The following is a 16,998-nucleotide window of genomic DNA, read 5'->3' on the forward strand; positions in this document are numbered from 1 at the left end:
GTGATTTGAATGGCATCTTCCAAAAAGGAAAAACACCGTCAGTTGAAAAAATAACGTTCAAGCAGTAAACACAGACAGCTGCGTGGCTACGCGGGCGCCAGACGGACTGGGTTCTTAGCAGGTATAAGCCAGGGTCAGGGGAGGAAGGACTGGTGACAAACAACATGCGCTCTCTCTTTCTCTTGACGGCGCCAGTTGCTTCCCCTCCTAAGTAAATCTAAAATTAGACCAACCAACACCCTTCCTTTCTTTCTTCGCTCCTTTTTTTTTTCACCGCTTCATATACCTTCCCATCGTGACCTTGAACGGCGCCGGACTTTGTATCAGGCCATTTCATTCGCGATTAAATCAAAAACCGTTGTATATACAAAAAATTACATAGAGACACTTTCTGTTCGTAATTTAATTTTCTACAACTTTTTTTCTACACTTTTTTCACTATAGTGCACTGTTTTCAAGTTACGGTGTGAAATTAAGACTGTTTGGACAGTCCAGAATCTTACTTAACTTTAATTTTTTTATTCGGTTATTACGAGTATTTCGTTGTTACGAGAATTTTTGCCGCCATTGTCAGCTCTCGTAGTAACGAGGTTCCACTGTAGTGTTGTCTTTTTTTATTTTTATATATACATACATATATACATACATACATACATATATATATATAAATTTTGAGATCATCAGCAACAAGTACACCAGTAGAATGATAAAGAACTAGACAAATGTAATTAATAAAAATATTGATGAAAAGTAGAGATGACAGTGTACCTCCCTGAGGTAGTCCAGAGCTAGCTTGAAACAAGGAGGAATTGGTTTTATTAATAGATGTATAGAAAGTTTTCTTATTTAGAGAGTTGGAGAACTAGGCCTAACAGACTAATTGTCACTTTAACCAAAATGTTATATCTTTCCAAGTAGTATTGAATTATTAATAATTTTTCTTATACTTTTCTAAGGTTTATCTGAAATGATATGCAATAGAATTAAAATCTTGGTAATAAACATCTGTATTAATTTTCTTGATCATGTGACCTGATGGGCAAACAGCAAATAAACAAAATAAGAATTGCTTAGGGTAAAAGCTCCAGAGGAGAAAAGTAAAAGTGGCCTCATGCTCAAGACATTTACAACTAAGCCTCCTTGCCTCCCGAAGAACTCTAGAACCAAAGAAACATAACAAAGACTGTTAACTAGCGGGATTTTACCTTAGTTAGCATACAGCCATAAATCTTTACACATTTAGGAACTGCAAGGATATTACAATACTTTTGAACATTTCTGAAAATCATTCACTTAGACATAAAATAAGGTACCTAATAAATTAATTTTGATTAAAATATGGTAGATACTCTTTTAAACTTTTTTCCTGTTGGCAAAATTGTTAGATTGAAGACGAGTAAACCATATGGCTCATATTTTGAACAAGATACATAAATTGCTTTTATCCACCAAAGTTTTGAAATTTTTTCCTCAGGTAATTTAATTCTTCTTTCATGCTTGTTTTTTTCCTGTAAACAGTGTATGCTCGGCTGTGTTACGACTCTGAGGTTGCAGTTGGGCCGGGCTCGTGTGCGCAGAACTACTACATGAGTCGGCGCTCCATCCAGGACTCGGAGAGCATCGCCAACATGTCCCAGCGAGCGAGCCTGCAGCACGACTCTCCGCAGAACTCCAGCAAGGCAGGCGTCGTCATCACCTCCTTCCGGCAGTCACAGAGGAGGTTCGTACCTGCGGAGATGCCAGCGGGGGCATTCTGCCTTCACACCTGCTCACGTAGCTCCCCGTCTTTATAATGTTATAATGTGACCACTGAAACGTTACTCTTACAGACTTACAGATAGAGGAGGAGAAAGATAGTAAGACACGTGATATGGAGTGGGAAGAGATTATTATTAGGAAAGTTTGGTTTGTACTTTATTATATATGAGCATTAATAATATATGGAAAAAAAAATAGTTGCTTCATATAGGGCAGTTCAGAAGCAAGTACGTAGTACTATCACATGAAATGTCAAAAAATACATTTTCATGTTACATGTATTTGAAAATAAATCAGATTATTTTATTGGTCAAATGCACTGTAATGTTTGAAGTGATGTAACTGAGTTTATAATATTTAAAGGGCACTTTCTATAAACTAATAGTGTTAAGAGCAGGATGATCATGAGCAGTATCTAGAGCTGGGTGGGAGCCCAGATTTTCCTGAAAAATCCAGAACATGTCTTTCCCAAAATGTCGCGTGAAAAATTTTTTTTCCCGTGTTTCCTGATTTCATTACGTTTATACATGTGGTCATCATGTGTTAAATTTATTATTAACAAATTATTTTCAAAGATCATCTTAGATGAGTCAGTGCATGCACATGATAGAAAACACACCATTTTCAGAGGTTCAATTTGTTAATGGTAGCATAAAAAATATTCACAATCATATCATTAACCAGCTGTTTATTCATAATTTGAAAGATACACCATTTCATTCCTGTTGCATTAGAAGTCTCGTGGTGGCTTCGAAAGACTTCTTCCCTGGAGTCGTGTAGGAGTAATGTTGCACGAACTGTAGCACATAACTGCTGGTTGTGCAGAAACATTGCCCTGAAGGCAGTGTGAGACTGCTGCAGGAGCTCCGTTCCAGCCGTTCAAAACCAGCCGACGGCCTCGGTAGTGTAGTGCAGTGATCGCAGGGCTAGTCCCAATGCACAGCCCCTAAATACTTGTTGCTTTGTTATTTTTTATCGTATTTCCTCAACAAAAAAAAATTTTACTTACTTGGAGGACGTCATATTCCCTGAGTGTCATAGAATAGGCTTGGCATTTGACTATTTTATTTTGTCATTCTTAGATTTTATTTGCTAATCATACAGTCTTCATTTGGAAGACAAAAGAAAATCTGCAGCAAATATGGTGCATATGTTTGTGTTTGTGCTTTAACTGTTGTGCTTATAAACTTAAAAGTGACAAACATACTTTAAACAAATTCTATTTTACATATGGCAGACAATTTACTAAGTACAAATACATTCTAAATATTAGTTTATTGAATGGAGGGGTTTATTAGGTTATAGAAAGTTTACAAAATTATGATTGTTTCTTTCAAGCCTCTACCATGCATTTTGTTATTTAGAAGGTTTTTTTTTTCTTTTAACTGTTGTAGTTTTCTTGACAAGAAATTAATTTTTTTGGTTATGACTAAATGGCATTTCATAATAAATTTGCTAAAAACTAACATTTATGTTGAAAATTATCAAAAATAGTGATTAAGTAATAAAAGAGGCAAAATATTGTACCAACAGTTAAAATTCACAAAAAAAAACTGCATTTATTGCAAATTGATAATTTTTCTAAACCCCAGTGTGGGTTAACTTTCTCTCAAAACAAAAGGCAAACCACGTCCCCGGCGCCCTCTGGGCATGGATTACCAAAAATGGAAAAAGGTGAAAAAAATTTCAAAAACATTAAACCACCATTATCTGCATAATCTGCCCAATCATGAGGCGTCGAGAAAAAGGAATCAAACTTGAAAAAGCAGAGTTTCAAACTTAATGCTTCGCTTTGGCAGGTTTGTACACACACAAGAAAAAGCGCAGGAATTAAAATATGTATTCATTTTACTAATACAAAAATCAACTTATGTACAGCAATAAACATATCTACAATACCAGTATAATTTTCTTGGTAGTTACTCGGACACATGACGAATATATGAAAAGCTAAATATTATTACAATAACAAATATTATAAAATTCTTAAATGTTTCATTTTACCCAAAATGTATTATTCTTAAAAATATTACTGGGGCCTTTTACTTTGCGCAGTACCAACATTTACCAGGCATTTGCATACTAACATATAACATGGGGCTACCATTAAAAAATAAGCAAACTATATTAAATACTTAACTGGATATGCGAAATTATCATTCATCAATGCTGTGCAGCAATTATTCATTGACTAAAACCTATTAATTTAAAAAGGCAAATATTCAGAAAACCTTTAATAATAATTTTAAAAATCTACTTATAACTAAATTTAATTTAAAGTTTTAACTGTGAGCTCAATGTAAGGTTCTGCTGGGTCCGGGTTTCCACTAATTGAAATTACATCGTGTAAAAAGATTAATAGTTTTATCTGCGAAAGGTTTCTTAAACATTTGTAACAGCTGTTTCTTGTTGCGCGGAGCATTGCCATACTTTCAGTCAACTTAGGCCAGGCCTACTCATGACCTTATGCACATCTGCAAAAATTACATCGGGACATAAACTGTGCATTTTACCCAACTCAAGTGTTCATTAAAAATATCTGAACTAACATTTACTTCAGTTCCATGGCCACTGAAACTTATATTTGCCAGCACAGAGTCTTTAACTGACTGCAACAGGCCGTTGTAAATTCAAATGCATGATGGAATTAATGGACTCTGGCACAGTTAATGCTTACGTGAAAAAGGTTTCCACAAAAAACTTATGGGGGGCATAATCCACAAGTTTATAAGGAATAAAGTTTAACACTGTGTTTCAAACAAATTTTCGACCCAAGCTAAACTTCCAGCGCGGGCCGTAAGTTCTTTCGTAAGTCGAAGCATTACCTGCAGAATTATTGTAGAGTCGACATTTCCATGCCCTTCGTGCAAAACATAACAGCATGGCCTCGATACAGTTCTTGCGTACCGTGGTGTCGTGCGTCCATCTCCGCGGGCAGAAGTGTTCCGCGCACAATGTAGAGCCCGCAGCCTCGTTACCCCACACGCCGGCGGTCGGCGAAAAACCCCAGGCTTTGCCCGCTGTGTGCGTCTGTGACATCACACGAGTGATCGCCACGCCCCGGCAGCTGGCCAGCACAGAACACATCCAATTAAATGTAAAACTATAAAATAAAACTATAAAGTATAAAACAACTAAAAAATTTACAAACCAGAATGTTACCAAAAATTTAAAATAAAAAAAATTATGCAAGTATTTTAAAAAAAAGATTTTTAATGCATAAAAAGGTATTAGAATGAAAAAATAAATACTGACAACAGAGTTACCAACGGCTAAAAAAATTACTAAAGTGGCCGGTGGTCACACCAGTAAACAAGCATGTTGCCCCTTCCCCTTTTTTTTTTTTCCTTTCCACCCCTCCAAGCCTATTATATGTTGTGTGTCAGTACCGTCGCATGGTGGCTGTTGCATGTTTGTTTACATCTCTCAAGAATGGAAAACTATAATTTTGTAAAATTCAGTAGCATAGATTTATGCTAAACTCAACTTTTCTGAAATCTGTTTCGATTAATTCTGCTCTGTGGTTGCATTTTTTTCAATGGCTTGTGGAAAGCAGCACAATGCCAGTGAAATGCTGTCGGAAGCGAAGTCTTCAAAGTCTCTGCCTCTGGTATTGTTTTATTTTCTATTTGAGGAATACGGACGCTGGGGCCAGGATTGCTGCATGTTCCTTTCTGGCAGAAGAATAAAGAAACTAAGCACATGAAAGCATGAAAGTAGTCTCGCTTTGTTGCAGTCAATTTGTCGTTTGTGTTTATGTGAGTTGTATAAGACTTGCTTATTTAAGTCTTTATAAGGGAGGAAATATTTTAATGAGTTTGAACAAGACTAAGCTGTCACATTGAAGTAAGAGATGGCTTATTTAATGCAGTTTTGTTGTGCTGCAGTGCTGATAATACCCAATGCAGATATTGTGGTTGAGTATATTTTATAAGGTTTGCCAATGTTTTGGATTCCTAATGTAGATACTTTACTTATTGCAATACTTTACTTATTGCAATACAATATTTTCTAGTGACGTACCAACGGGTGTGTGAAGCTAAAAAAAATTGATTATGTTTCTTTAACAAATTTTCACAACCGTCGAGTTCCGTCAGTTTAAAAAAAAAATGAATTAGATGTTCTTGGTTTAAACAGCTAAAATTATCAAGGTAAATCAATGTAACTAGTTTATGTGTCGTAAATAAAAGTAAAATTGCGTCTGTAACTAAAGTAGGTGTATTTTAGACCTAATGTGAGTGCGGCAGAGCCGTTGCAGGGTACAATTATTATTATACATACATTGATCACATTTTTATCCTACTAGACTATTAAATTATTCTAGAATGCTTGGAATTCTTTGTGTATGTATGTAACAAGTTTATCCAATTCAAAACAAAACAAAAAAACTCATTCAAAGTTAGTGTAGTGTAAATATATCAACAATTTGTTTTATATCATGTAAACGATTCAATAATTCTATATGTTTCTGTTGAAAGTTAAGTTGTGGTAAGTTCAAATTAAGTAAAAATTATGTATTAAGCCAGGATTGAAAGCACTCGGTGAGCGTGGACCACTGAGTGTTGGTGAAACATTACTACATCAGAGACTAACGTTTATATCAAATTTAATGCCCTGAAAGAATTCCAAACAGATATTTACTATTCAATAGTCTTGGGATCCCGAGAGTTAATTTAAATTAATTAGTTTAGTTATTCTAATAATTATAGAACAAGAGATTCAGACTTGGATTTAAATTATGACGCTGGTAAGTCTTTCAGGCGGAAATCAATGTTTTTATAAAAAAAATAATGTTCGTGAAATTCAACAAACGGGAAACGTTCCAAATCGACGACTGGACGGGGACTGGAAAAAAAACCGACCTCAGTGACAGTTATAGCCTCTACAGACGTATTGACTTCCTCGATGACCAGGACTCTGCGACGATCCGCGTGTAGCTGGCTCTCCTGCTCTGGATAGCTGGTAGGTCGTTGACTCAGTCCTCCTCTCGTACTGGACTGCTGGGCTGTTCTACTGCTCGGTTCGTGGGCCGCCTCCTTCTTAGTTTGCACCGTCGAGTCGGTCCTTCTCGCGGACCGGGCTGCTGGGTTGTCCTCCTGCTAGGCTCCCGAGACGTCTTCTTATTAGCTCGTGTCGTCAAAACTGCAGCACCTTTCCTATTTTAACGTGGTTCAGTCGTCGTCGATTGAATAATTGAATTGTCTCTCTTTCAAATCCTCAAGATATTTTAACCGTTCTTCTTTGCGTCGATTAAGGTAACATAATTAGGCAGATCTTCGTTCTAGTATAAAAGTTTAGTTGCATGTTCTTCCGTGAATTTTAGTGTTGAAATCTTCGACGATAATTAACAATTCTTATCAAAACACAATATTTTCAATAAATTTACTTAATTCTTGGTATATATCGATAAATAAATCTTACCGTTACTATAACAGCTCTTCGATATCTCTTTTAAGTATTAATTCAAATCATACGAAGTTTCCAGTTTGCTGCTAAAATTACGGACGCATATTATCAATGACCGAAAAATGGAACAAACCGAATATTCTAAAAGAATATTTTTACTTGTCCTTGTTTGTAACACGCGATTCTACAATTTTTCTTTAAACAAAAAAAAATCAATGCTTTAACGCAAGCAAAATATAATCAAAATGAATCTCCTATTCTTTACAAATATAGTAATAAACAACAAATTTATTACCTTTTTTAAAAAACCAAAGATAAGCATACTTCCAGAGACAAAATAACGTTTTAGCTTATTTAAAATTTGTAAAGATTTGCATATCATAAATCAAACAATTTTTTTGTTTCGACTTCTGCAACCACCAAAATTGATCAATATAAATATTTCTATAAAGTACAAACGTTGACTTTATACTAGAAGATTATTTGAAGTGTTTTGTTTACATCATTGTGTTGAAATAAACACAGACCTATGTAGAGAGTCCTTTGGCTTCAGTTTCAAAGTAGTTTTGTTAGTTCTTTAGCCAAATTCCAAAGGTAGAGTAGGCTCACGTACATGATATCACATTTCTGTGCTATATTTTATCTGTCGAATTTGTGATTTTATTACTTTGTCAAAATTTGATGATATCAATCATAGAGTTGCACTTAATTCTATAACAGCTTGCTACATTTTCATATAGCACATTATTGTGATATTTACAAAAAATTAATGTAATTTATTCATGGCATTGTACAGGGCTACATTTAATTCGTGTCTTGGGTATGTATAAATTGTATTGCAAAATGTGATGCAACACCACTAAAAATATACACTGATTCATATATGTATTGTATATGATAATATGTATGACAATTTTAATATTTATGGCGTAACTTTGTTTTGTTAAGTGTGGTTAATTTTTTTTTTGTGTTATCTATTTTTATTATCCAGTTATCTCAACGAGAATTTGGATACCTGGTACCTTCTTTGGTAGAAGTATTTTAATTTTGTGGCTATTTCACAAAATAAATAGTAGGTCTTACCATGTAAATAAATAGAAGATAAATTGTGCCATGCTATCACTAAACACAAATTAAGTTAGAAAGCAGTCAGCTCCTAAGAGACATAGTGGCTTGGAGTGGTATTTAGAAATTAGGTCGTCTTATGGTATAGGTTCTTAAGCTTCATTTACACTTGACATTTATATCACACAACATCTATCTGATACTTTATTACCAATATAAACATGCCTGACATTAAATTTCGCAATCATATGTGAGTATCACAATATGTTTTGCACTATTTTCTTGTCTCAAGTGTAAACGCTGACCAACCTGAGACCTAGTGTACGAGAGAAAACTTGAACTCCTGCGATAACTCTAAAGTGTAAATGGTTCTTGATATTGAGTTTCTGACATTTATTCCACAATATATCAGATACTTAATGCATGCAATTTGGTGTTAAGTATAAACACATATTGAAGGCAATATTTGTATCTCAGATATTTATAGCTTCAGTTCAAGGGTTTTCAACTTTAGAGATAAGTTTCAAGCAATTCGTGAGTATTTTCTGTGATTGGAGCGACAAGTAAAGGATGTACAGGATTGTGAAGTGAGGCCAGTGTTCTGGGATGTACATGACACAAGAAGCATGATTGTTTGAAAGAAATAAGCACAGAAATTTGACATAAGAATGAAGAAAAAATTTAAGACAACATACAATCAGTTCAGAAGTGAGAAAAAAAAATGTTAGGACAAGAAAATAGTACCTAATTATTATGTTTCCAAGTGGCACTATTGTATACTTGAAAACTTTTGAAGTGAAATCCTTTGCTGAGGGGGGCTGTAATTTTCTAGCTGTACGGAAATTCCAATCACATTGAGGGAAATAGTTAGGTTCGTGAATGGGGAACCGGTAGAGGAGGGGACGGAAGGGGGGTGAATGACATAGCATACTTGCACACTTGCATGCTTGCACTCTTACATACTTGAATACTTGCCCACTTGCATACTTACATACTGCACAATAACATAATTAAGCACTTGCAAACTTGCATATATATTTTTAATCTGTGACTTCAGCCAAAGAGAACTGTGTTTCCTTTACCTAATAATTTAATTAGCAAGAAGTTTCACTTCTATTACACGTGGACTCCATACACACACACACACACTCTCTCTCTCACTCACTCACTCACTCACTCACTCACTCACTCACTCACTCACACTTACTTTTAATTTTTTTTTTGTTCCAGTGTCTATAAACTTTATGCAGTAAAATTATCACTGTAACCTATGTGTGCTGAAAACAAATATATGATTGAATGTAGAATGTAGTACTTGTAAAAAGTAAATACAAACATGATTTTACATTCAATTTTATGATCTCTATTTAAAATGTAGACTATTTAAACAATATGTAAACACCCTGGAAGGTTGTTTAAGTATCATTTGCTATTTTGCATTTCATGTCTTATTTAACTTCATTTTCTTACAATTCATCAGTCTGCCATTTTATCTGGTAGCTTTATTTCTGCATCTGACACTTGTTCCAGTGTCAAGTATAAGCAGGTTATAACCTGCTAAAAAGTAAGTCTTAGACACTCATTGCAGATATATATTTCATCGGGTGTGGATCACATCTAAACACTGTCCAATATTTTTCTTAGACACATGATATTTATATAATGACATAAGTGTCCAGTGTAAAGTCCCTTTAGCCCTTAATTACAAATGCTGGTCTCTGATTTCACCAGTCGAAAGTAGGACATGCATGCAATCAGTACGATTTGCACGTTACAAGTTTTATCTAGCCATATGCAACCATGTGCATGGCAAATACATTTTAAAGAGGTGAAGAAAACAGTTTGTTTATGTAAAAAATTTTGTAAGAGCTTTTAATAGTGTTAAGTCAATTTATAAACTATGCCAATTTATAAACTATAACCCATCTCTGTTCTCAAATTTTAGATTTTATTCTTAGGTTTAGACACTACAAACAACAATGAACAATTTATAAAGGTAGGTAAGACTTGAATTTATGTACCTCAGATAAGATAATACGTGAAGTTACGTACCTCAATAAAGATAAGACATGAAGGTATGCACCTGAGAAAAGATAATACATGAACGTATGTAGTACCTCAGAAAAGAAAATAAACATGATTAGCCCTCCTGTGTTACTGTTGTTACTTTTGTACAATAAAAATGGAATGGTTTTATTTAATTTTGAAATACATTTAACACAATAAATAAAATACATATATTTGCTGTATTTTAATACTTCGACACAAATGTTTTTAGTGATTTAATTTAAAGTAGGCCGTAAACTTGCTATAACAACCCATTGAATAGGGAAGTTTCATTTGTATAACATTATTGTAAAAATTTTGGTTTTAACCACACAAGCTAAAAATAATCAGCTGTAAAGAACGGAAAAGTTGTGATTATTATTTAGGAGCTGGAGCCTTAAATCTCTCTTATTTTTTTCATTTTGTTTTCTATATGAATTTAACAAATGCCATATTAATCAAAACAAAACCCCCATGAAATCAAACAAGTGTCCTATTCAATAGTCTGAAACCTGTAATAATTCGATATCTCCCAATTAATCTAAAAACTTGTGATTAATTTTTTTAATTCCGATTGTTTTGAAAAATCTATTAGTTTAATTCTCTTTCACTCTCTTTAGATAGAAGGAAATCTTATTTAAAGGTATCTACCAATCAATTTTGATGATTCTATAAATTTATAACACTCATGATTTTAAGGTTTTTCTATAGGGAAAGAATTCACAAGCTTCATTTCCGAAACTATTGTATTCTACATTCTGCGATATTATTTGAATGGATGGAATTGGCTGATTCCATAATTGGAACGAACCAGGGGCCGAGATAATGAGAACTTTAGAGTGCAGCAGTAAGACACGTCACTTCCCTTGAGAGACCGTGCTCTAGGACACAGACGTATTGCAGAGTGTTCAATGTGCTTTTAAAACAACATGTTATTCTGCAGTCTGGGGTGTTTTGACGCTGGCCTGGTGAGGTCTAGTTACTTGGTGGGTCAGGCTGAAGATGTGAAGTGCTGCCAGCTTTCTGGGCTGGCTCCATGGTTAGCTTGCTGGCCACTGACAGCTCTGGTTCCCTCGGTGCCGACACTGTCTGAGTCGAGCTGTGTGCTGTTGTAACAGTGTGAACGTGCACTGGCAGGCCATGTGTAGGTACATTTGTGTAGTTTGTTTCTTACGTCATTTGGAGTGTATTTTCAATGTACCCTGAAGCATGACATTTTTTTTTAAATTATAATCTTTGTAATACAGTATGCCTATAAAAGAATGCCCCAGTTATAAATTTTAGAATGAGCGGTAAGCGTTGTATAGTGTTGATTCAAAGTCACACTTAAGCGCATGCGCAAGTACTGCTTTATGTTCTTGCTTGCAGCGCCACCGTCGCAAAGTGGTGACTCCTAAGTGTAAATTGTTTTGTGTTCTGCAATTTGCTAAGAGTGAATCTATGATTTCAGTTCAACGTACATTTCGTTTAAAGTTTAATTGTGATCCCCCATGTGGCAAATACATCCGCTGATTGTATAGGCAGTTCGAAACGACAGAGCTCTTTTTCTCTGGCCTCCACATTCACCTGACATAACACCATACATTTTTTTTCCTTTTGGAGCTTTATAAAAGATTGTGTCTACGTTCCACCACTACCTAATGATTTGCCAGAGTTGAGACAGAACTGAAGAGGCTATTGCTTCCATTATTCCAGACTTGTTAATCAAAGTGTGGGAAGAATTGGACTTAAGGTTGGATGTGTGCTCTATAACTAAAGGTGCACATGGTGCACATATTGAACATTTGTAAGAAAAACTAGGGTAGTTTAAGTTCGATTTGATATTTGATTTGTGTCAAATAGTCTAAATTAAACTGTTATAATCTACCATTGAAACTGGGACTTTAATTTTTTTGGACATACTGTATTAATTATAATTATTTTGATCATATTGTGAGTTATTTAATGTCTATACCCATGAAAGCTGAAGAAGTAATAATGAAATGGGTCCATATTTGGATAGACTTGATTAACTTTAGCTCTTTCATGAATTGGCATGTAACAAGATATTTTTGCTTAGTTATCTCTAATTAATTTGGCCTTATCAAAACTCCTCTCATATTTTAAAAGCCAAAATTTGTTCATATCTTCAGAAACTCCTCGTGAAGTTCCACTAAATATTTGTCTTAGGGACTTTATATTGGCCTTTAAAAGCAATGCCTCACACAGTCTAGCTGTTGTGTTTAAACTATTATGTACAACTGCGTAACTACACTGCCTCTTTATCATAGTTGCAGACTACAAGTGCATTCTTATTTTTACTTTATAGTAACTGTTTTCCCTTTATTATACTATGTCTTTTCAAACCTTAAACATTATCAACTGTTATTTTCATTCTTTCCTGAAATGTTTCTAAATATCTTTGTTTTTTTAGTAAATGTTGTCTGTTATTTTGTTACCTTACAGTTCTTTTATAAAATTTTTTAATTAGTTTTAAAGTGTTACCATATTGTTGTCTTGCAATTTTTTTTTTTTAATTTTTACCTCTTTTTCTCTCTGTTCTCAGTTTTCGTGTATGATTGTGCTGTTTTATATGAAGTGATCTATTTGTGCCTGTTTCCCTCCAATCAGCATTGGACTTGACCTTCTCTGGTAAGTCATGGCATTATAAATGCTCTGCATGCCATCCGCACTTCTGCAGTCCAGTGGAGATGTAGTTTGCTTGTAACATGACTTGCATTTCATACTTGTTCCTGCATGCACGTTGAGCATATAGAAGGTAGTTGTATGCAGTGATGAGCGAGCACTGTATGGATTATGCCTCTAGTTTCTCAAGTCAGAGGGTTATCAAGATATTTATTTTGTTTGGAAAGGTAGCTAGCACCGGTTTCAAGTACTAATGTTTTGAATTTACTTTTATTGCACCATCATAAGATATAAATTAGCGAGTAATTTTAATTTTTAGAATTTTTTTTATTTTCCTCAAAGCTGGATTATAACTCTTTTCGTTTCTTTGATGTTCATGTGTTAAACAAGTAATAAGTAGAATGTGAGTTGCTGAGGGGAACTATATCTGACATTTTCAAAATAAAAAAGGTATTCACACATTAATACATAGGGTATGAGTGCGTACCGGTGTTATGGTTTGAATACTAGTGGAAACTAATGGGCGCCACCACGTTAGTGGGCACGTGGACCCAGCTTGAAACTCTAACTCAGACCGTTACGTGGCCCGTGTGCTGCGAGATATTAGCCCTCCTGACTTTAAACGCAATGCCTGTCCCTAACTAAGCCCGCTCTCAGCGTCGGGCACGCTTCTAATTACCGCAGTGGGCTCTCAGGGCGTCCCACACGTCGCTGACAGGGTGAAGGACCCACGTGGCCCCCCCAAACACAAAGACACGTGACTCAATGAAGTTGGTTTTTATTACTCATGTTACACGCCCTTACACAATCCTTCCGTGATACTGTTATAAAACGCCCGAGGCACGAATCGAATTAGGTGAGGTGGCGAACCACGCACGTGGTCGCCTCAAGCCGATACTTATCACACAGATGACCGAAAACTCCGGAGAGTAAATAATTATTAATGAAGCAGTCTCTCCGACCGAGAGAGGCCCCGAGGATAATAATGAAAACGATTTGAATAAATTACTTAACAGAACTACTTCTCTGTGAAACAACGGTGATGTCCTCGGGGTGTCTGCAGAGACATCCGCTCTCGGCCGGCTGTAGAAGGAGACTGGGGCGAGACAAGGGCTTGCGGAAGGCAACAATGCGCCCTTCGCGCCGAACACAATTACCGTTAACAACTTAGCTATTGCGTGCCCCGGGTTATTATTGAAAATAACATAAACTCTTTACAAAAATTAGCACATCACATCTATACCCAGACCGTCTGTAATAATTACTTATATGATAGAAAACAGTTTAAATCAAGTTACGTGCTAGTTCCTCCGCCGCCCGCTAGGGAGCGTCCTTGTCCGTGCTTGCACGTATTTTATTACAAAACATCCGCGGCGAGTCGTGTGACGGAGACGATGCGAGTTGCGTCGGAATGGACCTTTGTGGCGTCGGGACGGCGATTCGGTGCGGTGGCGAGGTCATTCCGGCGTCGGGAGGTGTCTCCGACACGAGGCGGGTGCTGGACGGCGTCGCAGACTGTGGCGGGACGGTCGGCGTCGTGCTTCGCTCAGTTGGCTTCGGCGAGTCAAGCGTCATCACAGTCGGGATGAGTGGCGTCAGGTCGGCGAAACGAGGTTTTGCTGTCGATGATGTGTTCGGGCTTGCATCAGGAGACGTCAGGTCAACGAGAAGTGCCGAGGCTGGCGGCTCCGGGACAGGAGGTGGCGGGAGCGGAATTGTCGGCGTCGGGACGGCGAGCGTCGGTGTCGGGATAAGTGGCGTCGGGTCGACGAAACGTGGTCTTGCAGGCGATTGCGTCATCGGACTTGTGGCGGGAGGCGTCAAGTCGATTAGTTTCGTCATTGGCACGACGGGTGTCGGCGTCAGGACGACAGGCGTTGGCGTCAGGGCGGTAGGCGTCAGTAACGTAACACGTGACGGTGCGGGTGACGTCAGGACGTACCTTCGTGGTGCTGGTGTCGGCGTCGTGCTAGAGGAGTCGGCTTGGTGCTGCGGGGATTATTTTTTTTTTTTCTTTAACTAAAATAATTTCAGTGCCGAGGCTGGGATTCGATCCATGGGACGTGAAAACGTCCAGAATGTTGTGGTTACGAGGCAGACACCTTGACCACTAGACCACGAGACCAATTGGGATATGGTGGAATAAATAATCTATATATGCCACATACTGACGTCAAGTTTTATGATAAAAGGGGGGAGGGTGTCTTTGCCTTCCCAAATGCATGAAATTCAAATTATTATTATACCATCGCCATCTTTAATTCCAGCAGACTACCAGATGGCGCCAAATTCAAATATTAGTTAGGGAGTCGGCAGGCAGGTGTCGCATGCCACCATCTTGGTTCTCAAGTTGGCTGGTAGATGTCGCTAGTATCGCGCGCCAAATTCAAAAATTAGTTGCCAGATGCGCCGCCATCTTGGTTCTCAAGTTGGCTGGTAGATGTCGCTAGTATCGCGCGCCAAATTCAAAATTAGTTGCCAGAGGCGCCACCATCTTGGTTCTCAAGTTGGTTGGTAGATGGTGCCACCGTCGCCATATTTTAGTTAATATAATTGATACCAGATGACGCCACCGTCGCCATCTTTAGTTCCTAGTGTTGCTACCAGAGTGTGCCACTGTCGCCATCTTTAATTCTTAAAGTAACTGCCGGATGGCACCAAGTGTTATGTAGTCAGTCTAGACAAGTCGGGATAAGTTTGGAACCTGTAGCCATATTACTATTAATTAATAATGTATGTTTATTAAATATGATAGAGTATTTATAAAATATTGGTGTTGTGTAGAGTCTCTCTCTCTTCTTCTCGTAGTGGCGGAAGACATCTCGAAGGTAGTGTTACAATTTATGTATTAAAGCAATCACTCTAGCTGAGGAGGTTAATAACTTATAGTTACAATTCAATAATAGCGGCAATTAAATGTTTTGAAATTAAAGCAAACAACGTAAAATGTTAAACACATATTTATTTAAATCTTATTACAAACAGCAAGGGGTAAGAACAATCGATGATTTAAAAGAAGTAAATAACGAGTAATAAAATCACATAATATTTACACACTACACATCATAGTGACAAAGGCAACATTAACTCGAGACCCAATTATACATAGTAGTATGGATGGTCGAATAGCCAGAATTTAAGTAGCTGAACATTACAATGGGCGCAATGGAATTTTCCATACATTTTTATACATTTATCCAGGCGGTTTCCATAAGTCTTTTAAAAGTTTGTTCAAGCTAGGACAGTTTCTTTCATTATGTAAATCAACAATGTTGGCACTGCACAGATCACTCAAGATAAATTTTTGTTTGTCTCCTAGAACGTACACTAAATATCCTTCTTCAGGGTTGATGATGTCACATAACACTGATGAGATTTGGTCATAGCTCACTTCACCTTCGTTCCACGAGAGTCCATGCACTTCATAAGTCAGTTTACGATTCTCGCTTTGCGACAGCCTGTCTAGTTCGGACCAGTCACATGACGGTTTGAATATGTATTCGTAGGTCCTTAATACATCACCGTCCACGATGAACATTGGTGCAAGTTGCTTAACCACATACCCCTTTTGTGATGTGAGGCACTGAATGTTGCAGAGAAATAATGTCATTTTTGCCAGTACTCACGATAACTGATGTGTGAAGCTGTGCTAGCTCTGCAAGGCTGATGCTAGTTCTACAGGTATGACTGCAAGGCTGCAGTGCTGATGTTGTCTCTAGGATGCTGAATGTCAGACTGGTTGTAACAACCTTTGGTGTCGTAGTACACACAAATTTATAATTCGTCTTCATCACTATCCCCCAAGCCACTATCCGTTCCTTCATCCACATCTTCGTTCGCCTCTTGCGCTTCCTTTGCGGCCTCGATGCAGGTCATAACAGCCTGATATAAATAGGTAATAAATTCCTCTTCCTCAGGGAACTCAGCGAGAATGTTGAGGGTGGAGGATGTAAGGTGGTAATGTATATCATTAAAGTCCATACCTATGTAGCGACGTACTACCTCCATTACAAATTCCCGAACATCGTCCATCGTAACACTGTTTAAATTACAATCGCAAACACTCTCTGCGTAAACACTGGTGGAAGCCATGTTGAC

General features: G+C 37.0%; 1 protein-coding gene across 1 annotated transcript in view; it reads left to right on the forward strand.

Annotated features, from left to right (window-relative positions):
* The window catches only part of LOC134536698 (ras-specific guanine nucleotide-releasing factor 2-like), a 400,528-nt gene that overhangs the window by 308,081 nt on the left and 75,449 nt on the right, over positions 1-16,998 (forward strand). The window contains exons 19-20 of the mRNA XM_063376561.1: positions 1,578-1,720; positions 12,886-12,906. Coding sequence (XP_063232631.1) covers positions 1,578-1,720; positions 12,886-12,906 — 164 coding nt within the window. The remainder of the gene's footprint in view (positions 1-1,577; positions 1,721-12,885; positions 12,907-16,998) is intronic.

Source organism: Bacillus rossius, chromosome 11 (assembly GCF_032445375.1).
Source record: "Bacillus rossius redtenbacheri isolate Brsri chromosome 11, Brsri_v3, whole genome shotgun sequence".
Taxonomy (NCBI): domain Eukaryota; kingdom Metazoa; phylum Arthropoda; class Insecta; order Phasmatodea; family Bacillidae; genus Bacillus; species Bacillus rossius.